The sequence below is a fragment of the Charadrius vociferus genome, unplaced genomic scaffold (assembly GCF_000708025.1).
Source record: "Charadrius vociferus isolate BGI_N301 unplaced genomic scaffold, ASM70802v2 scaffold210, whole genome shotgun sequence".
NCBI classification, from domain to species: Eukaryota; Metazoa; Chordata; class Aves; order Charadriiformes; family Charadriidae; genus Charadrius; species Charadrius vociferus.
Window position 1 is genome coordinate 1832398 of NW_009646421.1, and position 15472 is coordinate 1847869.

The window sequence follows — 15472 nt, forward strand, 5'->3', positions numbered from 1 at the left end:
CTGCCAGTGTCTGAGCTACAGCTGACAGAGCACAGGCTGTTAGTCAAAGTCAAATAGATGGGACATATCCCGTGACTCGTCCCCTCTCTATATGCGCTGCAGCACAGTCGTTCCCAGTGCTCACAATAATGCCTTCAAGAGGTGTTTCTTAACTGGACTTCTAGTGGTCAAAGCTATGCAGAACTTGGCATAAGGACACACCTACCCCTTCCCATCTTAGAAGGGCTAGAGGAAAACGAGATCAGTAATGCAACACAAAACATACACAGCCAGCACAGGAGCTTTCTAGGTGTAGTCATCAGGATAAAGAACAGCAGCTCTGTCTTTTCAGCATCTCCTTGCAAGCCATGGAGGTTGCATTAGGGGAGCAAGATTAGGGACAATGCACTGACTGTGGACAACACCATGGCCCATAGGACAACATAGAAGGATTGCGGTGATTTAGACAGGCTCCAAGTGTCATGTGAATTCTCTCTGATACTTTTCAAACATTTGAGAATGTCCAGGGATGGGAAGATACTAACAAGGCTAAAAGCAACTGTATCCCAGTGTTTGATCTTGTCCTAGCTAGAAGTCCACCAGACAATGTCACTCTCAAAATACAGAAGTATAAAGTTAGCTATATTTTTAATGTATCTATAATATGTAAAAATATATAAAAATACATATACATTATATATATATATAAAAATGTAAAAGTCATAGTAATAAGAGTGTTTGAATGCCTGGCTAGAGTGATGGATTAGTCTATCTCCTTTCTAATGGCTAAGGCCTTAGACACCGTCACCCAAGTTGTGAAAGCACCTTCTGGAGGTGCTTAACATTGAGAGATAAATAGTCACAACATTTCAGATTACTCTAAACTGAATTCTGCCCTGTGTTACACCAGGGAAACTCCATAAACTGAGAGTAAAATCTCTGTTTCCAACGCTTTTTCCCAGTATTCCATTTTGTAGCAGTTCTTGTCATAGTTTTTTCTGTTAAAAAGTTTATGCCAGTTGGGGTTGCTTAGAGGTGGTCAAATTACAAGCAGAAAAATGCAAAATGTTTGTCAACAATTATTCCTTTTTTTTTTTTTTTTAATAGAAATATCCTTGTTGACAATTTCCCACACAGCTCTAGGGATGCATTTTCTTTTCTTTCTATTTCATTTCGTCTAAGCGGTGAGCTAGGATTTAAGTGCCAAATATCTTCAGTTGATATAAGAGGAATTTGAAATATCTTATCTCTAGAGGCCTGTGATTGAGTCTGGCAGCACCTGGAAATCTCTTTCGACAGACACCCAGCAAGCCATCCTCAATAGATGGGTAATATTAAAGCGACATGGCATGCATCACAGCTTGCAGTATAACTGAAAACCCAAGGCAGGTACACAAACGCTGTACACCAGTTCTGTAACTGGTGCACTTGTCTAAGGGTTGGGATTACTCTAACCAAATGTAGACGTTTGTTGCGGAGATGTCTATGTATCAATGGGTCACCCCAGGCTCCCTTTACAGCTGGTTGAGGGAAGCAGGTACTTTTGTGGCACAGTTCACCTCACCCTCAAAAAGACAGCTAAAACAGGACTGATGAAGCCTGTCCAACAAGTGTCCGTCTCTTTCTATTGACTGCACCACGAGCCTGGGGTTAGTAAATCAGATGTTGAAATAAAGGAGACGAATCCTACCTTATTTGCTTAAAACATGCTGTAACTGGGAGGAGAAAAAAGCTTTAACTGCAAGAAATAATTTGCTGTGTGCTCATTTTAGAAGAACAATTACGTATGGGAGCATGTCTTATATAAAGGAATTTATTTTAAGAATATGTTTTAAAACCGTTTATATTTATGTGCATCCTACCACAAGGGAATAATTTTGAACAGAATTAGGAGTTTTGTTTTATTTTTTTAATGAAAGGCTGCAATCATAAGGCAGTTCATGCTCTGCTTAAATTAGATTCCATTGCTGCGTTTCTTCTACTATTTGTCTGCTAAATAAAAAATAAATGAACAGTCTGGTATAAAAACCCCATTTGCTAAGTGAACCTCTGATTGCTCAGAAAGTCACTGATTTCTGGATGAAGAAAATTAATTTACAATGAGTAATCTTATGCCAGTCACTGAGTTGTCAACTCAAGAATATAAAAGTTGGAAATTAAGGTGAAATAAGGAAATTTTTAAAACTGTAGAGAAAAGATTTTATTAACTAATGTGTTCCTCTTGTGCATATATTACCCTCTAACATTTTTTAATGTATCTTCTAATTATGTAATCAATGATGTTTACCAATGCAAGGTTGCTTTTTTTCCTGCTAGTACAGGGCCATGAATTAACTCTAACAGGCCCACAGACCTCTGCAGCTCCCTGGCAGTATAGTATGTTGAAAACAGGTTGTCAGCATGTCCTTTTAAATGGGTTGAATCTATCTGGCAGAAGGATGGCATGTTTATGAACATCCCTTACAGACACCAACTGTGCCCGATAAAAAAACAAAAGGAGAGGAGGGGTGTTTTAATTTCATGTAGACTCTATAGCAAAACAACATGTGGCTGTGTACTGGGGAAACATTAAAGCACGAAAAAAGGAGAATGGTTCTATGCAACTGATTTTCCTCATGCATCTCCACGAAACATTTTCGCTCTGTTCTGCGCACTGTTTTTTCACAGGTCACGGTGCACGTCTTCAGAGGTGCTTCTGTGTATCATTCCTCCCAACTTTGCTGTTCATATCTTGACCTGGATTGAATGGGATAATTTACTCTAAATGGTACTTCAGTGTTGGGAGATAAATTATGTGTGATGATATAGATAATGATGTCTAGAAGGAAAAAGGAGGAAGATTCAACTGTAGTTACTCTCTACTCACAATCAGCTGCATCCTTGGTGTTAACAGGCTAGTGCCATCGGCAGGGTGACCTGACTGTACAGACTGTTGGAAATTGCATGCTAACATTGCCAGAAGCCATTACAGGTTATTCTTATTGACTACTGTAATTATAATAAACATTATGTTCCAAGGATGAGCTGTTGGCTGTATTGGATCTGTGACAACCAGCTCCCATTTATTTCAGAAGGCTGAAGATTTTACCTAAGCATGGAAAGCCTTACCCTAGTGTTTTCCTGCAATGAAGAGGCTTTGCACGAGTCTTGTTTACATTTGGCTTTTCTGAGGCCCATATTTAGCCAACCTCATTCATTAGAGCCATTTAATACGTACCTGCCATGTATGTATCCAGCAAAGCTAGGACCTAGAGTCTAATCCAAGGGGACAACATGGAAAGAAGAGATACCCATCTGAGTCTTCCTCATCAGAGTCAATTACTTATTGAATGATGGTGGTGAATCATATGTTACTGTAAAGTTACAACATATGCATCACTGTACAAAGGGAGGGTGTTATGATGCTCTTATTTTGCAAATTTTTTCGGGGGGATCTTGGGTGAACATGCCTATCCAGCTGTGGAGAGCAAATCCTATTGCTATAACTGAAAGCATGTTTCAGTTAATAAGATACTAAAGATCAGGTGATGTAAAATCTGTTCTTCACAGGTTGTGGGCACAGAGCAGGTCACTTGTCCTCTCGGTACTTTGTGCTCCTCACCTTTTAGGGAAGTGATTACTCCTTCAGAATAAAAGCCCAGATCGTCACTTAAGAATTACTGTTCCATTATTCTTTGTACACGGAAAGCAGAGTCTTACAAACTGTGTCCCACATTTCTGTATTGTGTAACACGGTTGGGTTTAATATTTTCCAATTTTCATTTGAAGTGTCTTTTGTTTGTAACTATACTACTTCTCCCCACCATAACTGCATGCCTTCTCTTATAGAAAGGTATAGCTACCATCTAAAATATATATAAATACATCTAACCAACAAGGACTAGATGAGATGTTTAAAATGATTTGTTGGGAAATGGAAGTTTTATAGAATAAAATCCTGGGGAAAAAATGAGATCGAATTGCCCAGAAATGGTGCCACAGGAAGACACTCTGTTGTAATAACATTTTCTTGCAGTTCAGCCTAAATGGGACTTAAAAAGAAATGTGTCCTCTTAATCCTGATGAAGCCAGAAGTGTAATGGATGCTGTGCTAAGAGTCTTCCGAGGAAGCTGAGAGCACTGTCAGAGGAAAGAAGATTACTTGGGGAAGGAGTGCACAAAATCTAGCCACCATTTTTGGCGATCTTTCTGCAGAGAAATATAGCTTTAGTTACCTGAATGGTAAACATAAAGCTGCAATCCAGGTGTTTGCCTGGATTTGTCTGGACTCCATTAAAAAAATATGTAAACCAAAACACAGACAAATGCAAAATACAAAACAAATACAGACACATCATCTGTTCAAAGCAGTTCCTTGTAATTAATCAGTGCTTCGAGGAGGAATTGCTCAGCCTCATCATTGTTCATTAATTAAGAATGTGATGTTAGCAAAATCTGTTGACAAAAGTACGGCTGAGCCCAAGATCCAAGACTGAGCTTTCAGCCAAGCAGATTAACACAGACATATTTCATTTCCTCAGTGGGTCCGGTAACACAGAGGTCTCCTCACTCCTGCTGTAAGGTCATCTCATATCACTGAGCAGCTTAAGGGAGAGGTTTTTAAAAGCAAGGAGTCAGGACACAAAGAAGCGGAGGGAGGGGAGGGTGATGGTGCTGTGTGCTTTTTGTTGTGAGAAAGCTATTAAAATAAGCAGAAGACAAGTCTTGAAGGAAGATTTATGTGGCTTCACATGGCAGTATTGGCTTCCTACATCTGATAGAACAAAGGACCCAAAAGTTGCCCAAAATGATATACTGCAAGCAGGATTTATGGTGATTTTAATGTGACATGGAGCAGAAAATGTGTTCCTGGCAGGATATTTATGCCTGCAATTTAAAACCTGTGCTTTGATTGTTCTAGATGATAGCAAGTTTTCAGAGGCCATCACCGTGCTGCTCACCTGGATCGAGCGTGGCGAGGTGAACCGTCGCTCTGCAAACCAGTTTTATTCGATGGTGCAGTCGGCCAACAGCCACGTCCGCCGGCTCATGAACGAAAAGGCCGCTCATGAGCAAGAAATGGAGCAAGCCAAGGAGAGTTTCAAAAATGCCTTAACGGGGATCCTCACTCAATGTAAGTAGCTCCTTTTTGTCCAGTGTTGTTGTAAACATGGTGGTGGTGGTGGTAGTGGTGGTTTTTTTTTTATCATTTTGTTTGTTTGTTTGGGGGTAAGTAGTTGCAATGCAGTCATATTCTACTTCATATCCTATTCCATACTCTGTGGCAATATGGAGGAACAAGGACCATTCCTAAGAGCTTATTTCTCAAGGTGAGCAAAGTTTCAGTAGTTTTTTTATTAATAGACAAAGACGTGCTCTATGCATAATGTCTACTGTTGCGTAGACATCAGGCTTCAGGAACGGACCAGACAGAAGCCTCCCTGCTCTGAGCCAAGATCATGCGTTTGTGGAGAGAAGTGATATGTAGCCTGCGCCTTGCAGCTAGTTAACTAGGCCAATTACAGAATAGAGGACTATTAGGTTATATTTTTAGCCTGGGTTTAGGTAAAAGGAAGTAGGATTCGGCAACTTTTAGGGATATATTCACAGCGTACAGGCCACCCCCACAGCAGAAGAATATGCCATACTGCTGCTGGCATTGGGACTGCTTGGCTGAACAATGCCAGTATTAATTTGGCACATAAACTGCCTTAAATATTTAGTGCTGGCAGCTATTTCCTTAGTACAGAAATATAATCAATGAAGTTACCTTAATGAGGTTCTCTTATAAAATAATAATTGGGATACTTGCCTAGAAGTGTTCTTCAAAGGGAAGGCAGGAGAGGAGAGGAGAGGAGAGGAGAGGAGAGGAGAGGAGAGGAGAGGAGAGGAGAGAAGAGAAGAGAAGAGAAGAGAAGAGAAGAGAAGAGAAGAGAAGAGAAGAGAAGAGAAGAGAAGAGAAGAGAAGAGAAGAGAAGAGAAGAGAAGAGAAGAGAAGAGAAGAGAAGAGAAGAGAAGATGAAAAAAAAGGAGAAAAAAAGAAAACACCAGAAGAAAGGAGAAAGGAAACTAATTTCATTGTTGCTGGGTTTTAACATGTCTACTCATGGCAAGAGGCTTTATGATATTCAGAGGGTGGGTCCTGAAGCCAGGTCTCATATGCAAGCTAAAAACAAAATCCAAGACAATTTACCACAGGGAGGACAATGCAGTTGTTACTCTGTAATTTCTGAATCACACCCCTAATCTTTACATTAAAAAAAGAAGCCCTAAAGGCTTTTCTGTGATATTTTTCTGGTCCCTCAGTGGTCATCCTTCAGAAGTTAGGGCTGAAGGCAGTAGCTTGGATGGACTTGCCTGGGCTAGGAGAGCAGCCCCTGGAAGCTTCCTGCCTGAGGAAGATGGAGAGCTCAGCATCTTGGAAGACTAATTCACCCCAGGGCATGTGTCCTTCTAATTTAAGGGCTTAGATGCCTGAACTTAGGAAAAAAGACTCCGGGCCAAAGGCACTTGATTTCTGAGGATGCATGTTCAGTGAATAAATTTTAAAGACCAGCTAATTCCCTTGGTAATTCGCTAGGCAATGTCATCTTCCTTCTCAGCAATAAAAAGGCAGTGTGAGGGGCAGAGATGCAGGCACCACGCGTGGCCATGCTGTTCAGTTCACACCAGGGCTTCTGTAGTTTTGTGCGCCACAGCCAGCACGAACATTCGGAAATGCCTTCTTCAGCTGCATTAAAAAATTCCCCCATTGTCAGCAGGCTGAACTTTAGTTAAATCAGTCTAAATTAGCCCGTTTGTCACCAACTGTTGTAGAACATCTGTCACTTGGAAATAGAGATCCCTGTAGTTTCAGGTGGAAACTTGCAGTTTTGGCTATCTGGTTTGTTCCTGTAATGTGCTGAATGCTGAATTTACAAAAACAGAAATAGGTCTAGCTTCAAAACATGAGTTTCAGAGTGCCACAGCACAACAATGCTTGGAAGAAGAGAGTTTCTGACAGGTCTGGCATAGGAGGACAAGGTCAGCAAAAAAACCCAAAACCAGCCTCAGGGAAAGGTGTTACACTCTGGATTTTATAAGAACAAATTTTATGAGCTTTCCAGATGCTCCACATTGGTTATTTTATAAACATCATAAACATTGGCCATTATTAGCATTAATGTGTCTTATTAAAATTCTCTGCAAACTTGCTACGAACAGATGGATGATGGTTTTGCTTTAAACGTGTATATGCCTAAGATTGCTAAACATGGAGACTGTGAAATGAGCTTCCCTTTTTCAAGAATTTTCCTGTATTTGAGTTGATCTGAGGAATGTTTTTCATGTGTCCTTTTCCATTGTTTTCCCACAGTCCTATATAATTGGTTACAATATGACACTTGCTTTCTGAAGAAGAATTTGAAAATACTAGATGTCCAAAATAGGGGGGGGGGGGGGGGGGGGGGTTTATTAAATTCTGCAGAGTGGCAAAAAAACACTTCTGCTGTTCTGCAGTAAGTATCCAGAAGTTTAGTGTAATGCTGCAGCTGTGTGGCCATTTGACATAAATATTACAGTATTTTTAAAATACCGCGTAGCCTTCCTCTGTCATGAACTAGGTCAGATGTCTGACTGCAAGCTGACCATTCTGGGTTTTCTTTGCAGTCAGCAGAGAACAATAAGCATCTCTAGGGGATGAGTCATCAGACCGACCTCATGGTGCTCTTCCAACGAGATGAATCATCTCTTGGAGACACCATTTTCTCTCTGCTGCCCGTAGAGGACTCGCAGGGGGCCTAGCTCAGAACCAGATGTCCAACTTTTACGCGCCTTGTTCAGAGCAGATTAATCCCACGTATTGTGTGTAGTCTTGATACAGAAGGACATAGCACAAGGGAAGAACTTGGATTTAAGCTAAAAATGCTGGCATTGTAGCAGTGAATATTATGGGGAGTGAGGAAGAATTACGTAAAGAAAATGGGCTTCAAGTGCACTCACCTGGAACACACACACTGTCTATGTGGGTCTCAGTATAAAATGCTTTCTTATTAATGAGGATTAGTGTGGCCAGAACATTTCAGCTTATGGCCCAACTACTAAAGAAGTACAGGTATTGAAATCCCTGCTACAAATTTCTGCCTGGAGGTATTTAGAAGATTACCAAGCGGATTACCCCTAAAAATTTGGGTCAAGTGTTCAGCATGTGAATTAATTACCTGACCAAGGTACTTGTGCCAGGATAATCAGTGAAATAAAGTGTATTACTGCTGTCACACCACCAATTTACGGCCCCTGATTTAAGTTCTACAGGGAGTCTTAGCCGTGGTGTGGTGGTTTTTCAGTTATTTAAGGGATATATAGAGAAAAATGCCCACTTCCTTCTTTTTTATTGAATTACTTAGTTTTTCTAGATTTGAATCTGTGCTTAAAATATGGATAGTTTTTCGGGATTGTGAATAGTTGTGTCTTTGCGGTTTGCTTTCTGAATTCTTGCACTTTGCTTCCACAGCACAGTGACATGTGACGCTGCTCCCCAACTTTCCATGTATCTCCATTTCATTTCTTCCCAAACTACCTTTTCAGCCTAAGGCTTATAGATGTTGATCCTCACGTTTAAGAAAAATGGAAGCCCTAGAGACATCCGCATTGGGCTGTTTTTTTTTTCAGACTACACCAAAGCTGCTATTCTCTCCTCTGACTTTCTCCTCCATGCGCTGGAAATGTCGTTTACCTCTTATTGAGGCTTCAGACTATTTAGTGCACTGTCCCTTGACAGCATTTTCAAAAGTACCTATAGATGAGTGCACATCCAAAATCCCATATTCAAAAGTTAATTTGATATCTCAAGAGTCAGACACACAAGGGGTGGAAGTGTTCCAGTACACAGGTAGATAGATACACAGTGTAATTAACAGAAGTGCCCCACGGCTGGGTACTGAGCAGCTAATGGCACTCACTTATTTGGTCATTTTTGTCAATTTTACTAATGGATGAATCTTCAAGGGACTTAGGCACCAGGTCCGCATCAGAATCTATGAATCGGTTTCTTGCCTGCCTGTGGGGGAAGAGTGGGAGGGTGGTTTTTATCATGGAGTCCCTCAGCCAGATTGCTTCCTTGTCATATGGTGGCCTTCACTTTCACTCTCTCCTTTATCTTCAGAGAATTTTGGTGCCTAGGGGCCAGGACGATCTTTTGGAAAGATACGTTTCAATATCCTGAATGCCAGTGAAGGAACTGAATCTAAGCCTGCTTCCTTCCAAGAGTGCTCTAAATGGTGAAGTCTGAAAGGCAATATTGACCTTCCTTAGGGTGGCTTTTAGGCACCTGATCCAGAATGATGCCAGCTGGAGGGAGGTGTCTCCTTGCCTCCCATAACTTGGCGCTGAACACAGAGAAGAGCTACATGTATCTATGGCACGTTCCCACCCAGAGGATGCAATATCATATTAAGTAGTCCATCAGCTACTTAAGGCAGTGGCCTTATATGCATTCCCAAGTGTGAAGCCCTTCCCTTGTACTTTGCAGGACGCCTGACATTGAACCCATCACAGTTGATTACAGATAATGACCAACCAGGAGGTTAGAACTTGTGTAAAAGGCCTGAATGTCAAAATGCAGGTCTGAAGGTGTGGATATATGCCTAGTTCGTCCTACAGGGCAAGCTGGAATATAAACCTGCAGAGTAATTTATTCCAGTGTAACTAATCACGGATGTGTCCTTACCTCCTGGTGGACGTGAGGTTGCTGGAAAGGGAAGGCATGTCCCAGCAACCCTGAGATCCCTTTGTGCAATAGCTGACATCAGGGAGAAGAGATGTGCTGCAGGTTCTCACCCCACCTTGGTAAGCAGTAATTAGCTCATTGACTCTCAGTCAATTTTTGACATGGAACACAGACTGCCTAAATCACTTAGACATGTTTAAAGGTTGCCATCCTGAATTTCATTCACAATGGCTAAGTGACAACCCTACTTTTGGCATTAGTCAAGTGAGTGGCGATCCAGTATAGGAATCCCCAGCACTCACTATTCAGGACCAGTATACACCAGCAGGCAAACCTGATATTTCCAGGGGATCTGGTGGACAAGCTACATACTGACCCATTTTTTTTCCATTTCAGCTAGTAAATTTCATTCCATCATAATAAGCAGGAACAAGCAGAACTGTTGCAAAGTTTAATGTGTTAATACAAGTGACAGGGTGCAGTCTTCAGTCGTACCGCTGAAGTATTTGTAAATTGTAAAATAAGTTTTTTCCACTAACTTAAAAGAAAATGTTGGGATCTTTTTCTTGGTACAGTTCTAACTGTGGTCAGTAGTTGTAGTTTTTGGCCACTTATGAAGTCTTAAAATACAAGGATTCATATCTGTGGACAAAAAAGGCAGGAAAGACACAGTGAGAATGTGTTTGCCCGGACAATAAGCTGTCTTCTGAGAGGGTCAGAAAAAGCACTGCAATTTTAATTATGTCACTGGTGTACCTTTGCCACAAAAGCCATGATGATGGCAGAGGAAAAGCCTGTGAGTGGTATCCCCGCGTTGCAAGGAGCTGTGATCAGAGCGATATGCTATGATGCTCTGAATCAAACAGCTCCTATGTAGGCACACTACAGCACTGAGCTGTTATGGGTGAGGAGGGAAGCAGGGAAGCAACCAGAGCGACTGAAGTATTAGGGACCATCTAAAGCAAGTAGACAGCATCATCAGCCAGAATTTTATGACAACTCTACCTGCCATTGCCTGCTTTGATTTTTTGAAAATGATCTCGAGATCCATAGTCCAGTTCCAGTCATTGCGTAGTTATTCTTCCCATCTCGCTATCGAGACAAACTATTTTTCACTCCACGGCTCAATATACAGGGTGCTTTACCACTCCTTTCTGCTGCTAGTGAGCTTGTTCGGTTCCCTATGCTCTTGCGTTGCATGTAAAGGTGTACGTGGAAGTAAAAACAGAGAGATACTCGTCTTTCAAGAAGTCCTGAAGCCAAAGAAACCTGGAATTACGAGGTTACGCAGTTTACCTGCTTAGCTTGTTGCTAAGTGTCCTTAGCCCTTTTATTTGTGACACAGGATATGAAGTTAGATATATCTTTAAGCTGATTCAGTAGGGCTGTTATTAAGGAGAATCAAAGATTTGGAGAGAAGACTGTGTGTTGTGTCCCCCTCCTTGGGAAGGTCAGGACTGTCACCTCGAGTTTTCTCTCCATTCCTACTGAACGGCTTTAGTCGTGTTTTAGAGCACTCTGACTTTTTTTCAAATAGCTGGTAGGTACGTGATATAAATTTCTCTCCTCCCCCACCCTCACCCAAAATAAATTGAAGTTAAATAATTCTGAAGGGAAATGCATTCTCAGCAGACTGAATAAAATTTTCCTCTCTTCTGGTTTGTTCATTTTCATTCTCTGATCTCTCTGGATATGATTTAATCTGTTTTAACATTATCAGTGCCTTCAGAGATAAAATCTGATTTTTTAATAAAAAAAAAAAAAGGAAGGAAAACTGTTAAAAATCCTTTTTGAGCTTTCTTCAAAAAAGGTATGGGTTCAGTTTTGTTTTTCTCATTACAGGTTCACTTCAAAAGTTGCTCTCTTGCTTTAGAAAAGGTAGAATTCACAATGATATGATGGTGATTACTAAAATCACCATCTTATCTGATTTGCTTTAAATTCTGTACTGCAGTCCTTTTTCCCAATAATCCTTCCACTTTTTAGCATATTCTTTTAGTACTAAAAATGAAGCCAGTTTCATTACAGATATTGAAAGCATGCTGGTTAAAATTTTCATAGCAGTCATACTTTTTATATACATTCATGCTTTCCAAGTATTCTTTCAATTGCTCTGCATTAATAACAACTTTTAAAAGGATTTTCCTGCTCTTTAATTGTCCGGTCTTACAGTCTTTCTTTCATTTGCCAGTGACTAATTCAAAAATATGAGCTTACTTTATGTGCAATTTTTAGGTCATCATTAAGCTCTTTGTGAAAGAGGTTGAGTCATAAAATGTGTTTTTACAGTGCAGCCCAGGTCTCAGTTGGTGTCATAGAATGCCACTATAATACAAATAAAAACATTAATCATTCATGTCATTAGTTGCCACTATTACTTTCTACCTTGATGTATTTCTAAAAAAAAAAAATTAAATACAAAATAACCTCCACAATCCATCCAGTCCCTTTTGATTAGCTCATTTAGTCAGTGTGCTCTTTGCTTGCTTCTGTACTGATAATTTGTCCAGTGAAGCTCAGCTGGGTATCTCTATTCTTTTTCACTTGTCCTCCCATTTTCCATCTCATGTACACATGTTCTCAAAAGCATTTCTATCCAGGATGCTGTGGCAATGGCAGAGAATAGAGATGAAAGACTCCATTTCGATTTTACCTTGCATTCTTATAATTCCTCCCGACTTTCTGGCAGCATAACCCTTTGTGGTTGCAGCGTGTAGTGTTTCAGATAGCTTATTCCTTTGTGCTTCATTTTCTTTGAATTTCTTCATTCCTTCCATTGTCTGTAGCCTTCACTCCACCTAAAGTCAATAGGAATCTTGGTATCGATTTAAGCGTGGCCAGAATCTCAACAGAAGCTCTTCCTCTGTTATTTTTAAGACTCTTTTTTTTTTTTTTTTGAGTGTAGGCCATTAAATATGCATGGTGTTTTATAACAAAATAAAAGCACTGCTTCACAAAAGATTTTAGTCTAAGCCCCCATTTTGACAACTCATGCCACTTGCCTGGATCCCGCAGGATCTCCCAGATGATGAAGCAAGGTTCAAAGCAAAGAAGCATGTGCTTGAATCACATGGAAATCTGTGCTTGGTTTTGAGCCACCTTGCTGAATAGGGATGGAGGTGAGGGCCCGATGCTTCACAGAGCTGAACTGTAAACGTTGTGTGAAAATGAACAATAAGGGATGAGAGTAAACATTGGAGCAAGGGAGGAAGGACGGAGGTTTCACCCAAAAGGTGTTCTGAGTCAGCTGCACACGCATATCATGTGGCTTGCACATCTAAAACTGTTCAGGCTGCTTACAAGTGAATGAATAAACCTTGTAAATATGAATATGAACATGAATAACCCTATGCAACTATGGTTGAAATACTTACTCCCTTCAGTAGGCACTAGCCTTGCTTCTTGTCAAATCACTGGATTTGTCCCAAGTGGTGTAGTTTGTGACAGAGGTGTTATGGGGGTAGGAAAATTGTTTTGGAAAGGGATAGACTATGTGGGAGGGAAAGATGGACACACACAGAAAGAGGGAACAAAAATACACAAGTAAGATGAGATTGGAAGCAGTAAACAAAGAGAGAAAGGGACAAGTCATGGCAGGCAAGGGAACATAAGGTATGGCAACAAATGGAGAAGTCCCCACATAAGATGTGTGAGACAATTTTATTTTTTGGTTGCCAGAAAAGGCTATGGCTGTTGAAGCCTTTTCATCCACCTCTCTATCCTATTTCTTCAGCAAAAGAAACCATATTATGCCCAAAACAAATATAGCCCTTGTGATCTCCTAGGAACATTCTAATCTGCAAGATCCCTGGACAATTCTTACTTAGAAAGAGTCCCTTCACTTAATGGGACCTGAACCAGAGTTCAGCCACATTTATGATGTTCCTTCATCTCAGAGTTCCCTTGGGGTTCTTTTTTTGGACAGGCTTACAAAAATAGTTGTTCCTACTTTTGCTATTTTTAAATCTGAGAATGAAAAAAGAGTCTGCCTTACCATAAGTAACAATGAGAACAGCTAATTAAATGCAGCACATTGAGGATGGCTTATAATCTTCTCAAGCTGATGAAGAAAGTGGCATTCGCTTAATCTTTCTTTGAGTTAGTGGGGAGGGGGGGGGTTGCGTGGTGGTTGGGGTTTTTTTTTAGGTTTGTTTCTGGATGTCAACACAGGGTCCATAAAATCTGTTCTGTAATATGAGATGGTGTCATTAAAAGAGCAGGTACTGTACATTTGTACCTGCCCTAGTGTGTTGTGCTGGCCTGATGTCAGGTTCCTGTTTGTTGAGAAATGACATGGAGTTGAAGTGGTCTTGTTGAGTTCAAGTGATTTATCACATGGCACAGTGCCAGCACTTGCTGTTACACCAAGCTGTCAGTTTCTTTGTTGTAAATTAAACCACGTTTCACAACCTAAAAGATTTTCAAAGGTTATTTTGTAGACAGATTTTCTAGCAATACCTTGCAGGATAAACTAGGCTCTCTGTAATCAGAGTGTGTTGGTTTTTTTATTTCAAATTATAACAAGGAGTGTTCTTCCATTTCTAGAACTATGAATTGTTGATAAACATACCTCAGGCAAGTCACTGTGCAGGTTTCAGTATAAATCCTGAAAATGGGGTGTTTTCAGTACCCCCATAATGCTCCATCTTTTGCTCTTCCTCACTGGGTGTCTTAGCTGAATGAAGAAAGAGAGACAACAGCTGCTGACACTGAGGTTCAATGTTTTTACAAGTCCAGGTATTATGATTTGTGCTGTGGTGTAAGTGGTTATTTTTTTTTGTCCTTCATCTATGTGGAAGTATCTGCTTATTGCATTGTGAAAAAATATGTCTTCCTGCATCACTCAGGTGTATACCACTGACAGTCACTCAGCCTCTTAATAACCCATGCAAGCACGTTGACTAGGACCAGTCTGAGTCAGATGGAAGAGGACAGGGAATCAACCATCAACCCAGACAAATCTCCTCTTGGTCTCAAACACTGTATGCCCAGTCAAAGGGAAATGTAGAAATAATATAGCGTAATTTAGGGAGAGGACACTTAGATTTTTTTCTCATTCTTTCTAGTATTCAGGTGGTTGAGACAGGGTAGAGAGAAGAGGAGAACATCATTCTTCTTCTGGTAAGCCTTGTAATGGCTCTCGGCAACACTGAGACCCCTGCATCAGGACAAGAGCAAAAAAGCAAGGCTGCTGGTAAAAGGTGACCCACTGCCTCTTACTGTAGGAGTAAATTAAGCTGAGCTAGATCAGGCTGATCCATACTGTTCAGCCGTAAGGAATTTGTTGCTCTGGGCCAAGTAGCATTTTCCCACAGAAAATGGGTACAGTTTAGGGTTTGGTGCAGGCCAAGTAGCTCCTCCAAAAGCATCTTTTCGGGGAGAGAGAAGGGTTGCCACTGCAGGGACTCTCCGCATGTTGGGCCAGTTGGTTTCAGGGAACGAGAATGGTCCCTAGCTGGTTTTGATTGCTAGTACAGGTGTAGTTGTTGGCAGTAGGGCAAGTTGAGGAGTGGCAGCCTTGCGAGCTAACTTTCCACACAGCAAAACGATTTGGGAGATAAATCACTGGAGGCACCATTCTCTTGGTCTGTCCACAAAAGGTGGAATTTGAGGATATAATAGAGAAGTCCTGTGGTTTTCTCCTTTATCATGCCATGTCTTAAGACTATGTCTTAAGGAACCTACAGCCACCCAGGCAGCAAGGAGACCAAACAGTAGCCTCCTCTTCTCTGATGGATTGCAGCAACAATTCACCTTTTTGATACCCATGGATTTTTTTTCTGGTTTTGTGGTGTTTTGTTCTTTTTT

General features: G+C 40.8%; 1 protein-coding gene across 1 annotated transcript in view; it reads left to right on the plus strand.

Moving 5' to 3' along the window:
* The window catches only part of ENOX1 (ecto-NOX disulfide-thiol exchanger 1), a 156861-nt gene that overhangs the window by 67862 nt on the left and 73527 nt on the right, over positions 1-15472 (plus strand). Inside the window, exon 7 of the mRNA XM_009881070.1 lies at positions 4880-5092. Coding sequence (XP_009879372.1) covers positions 4880-5092 — 213 coding nt within the window. The remainder of the gene's footprint in view (positions 1-4879; positions 5093-15472) is intronic.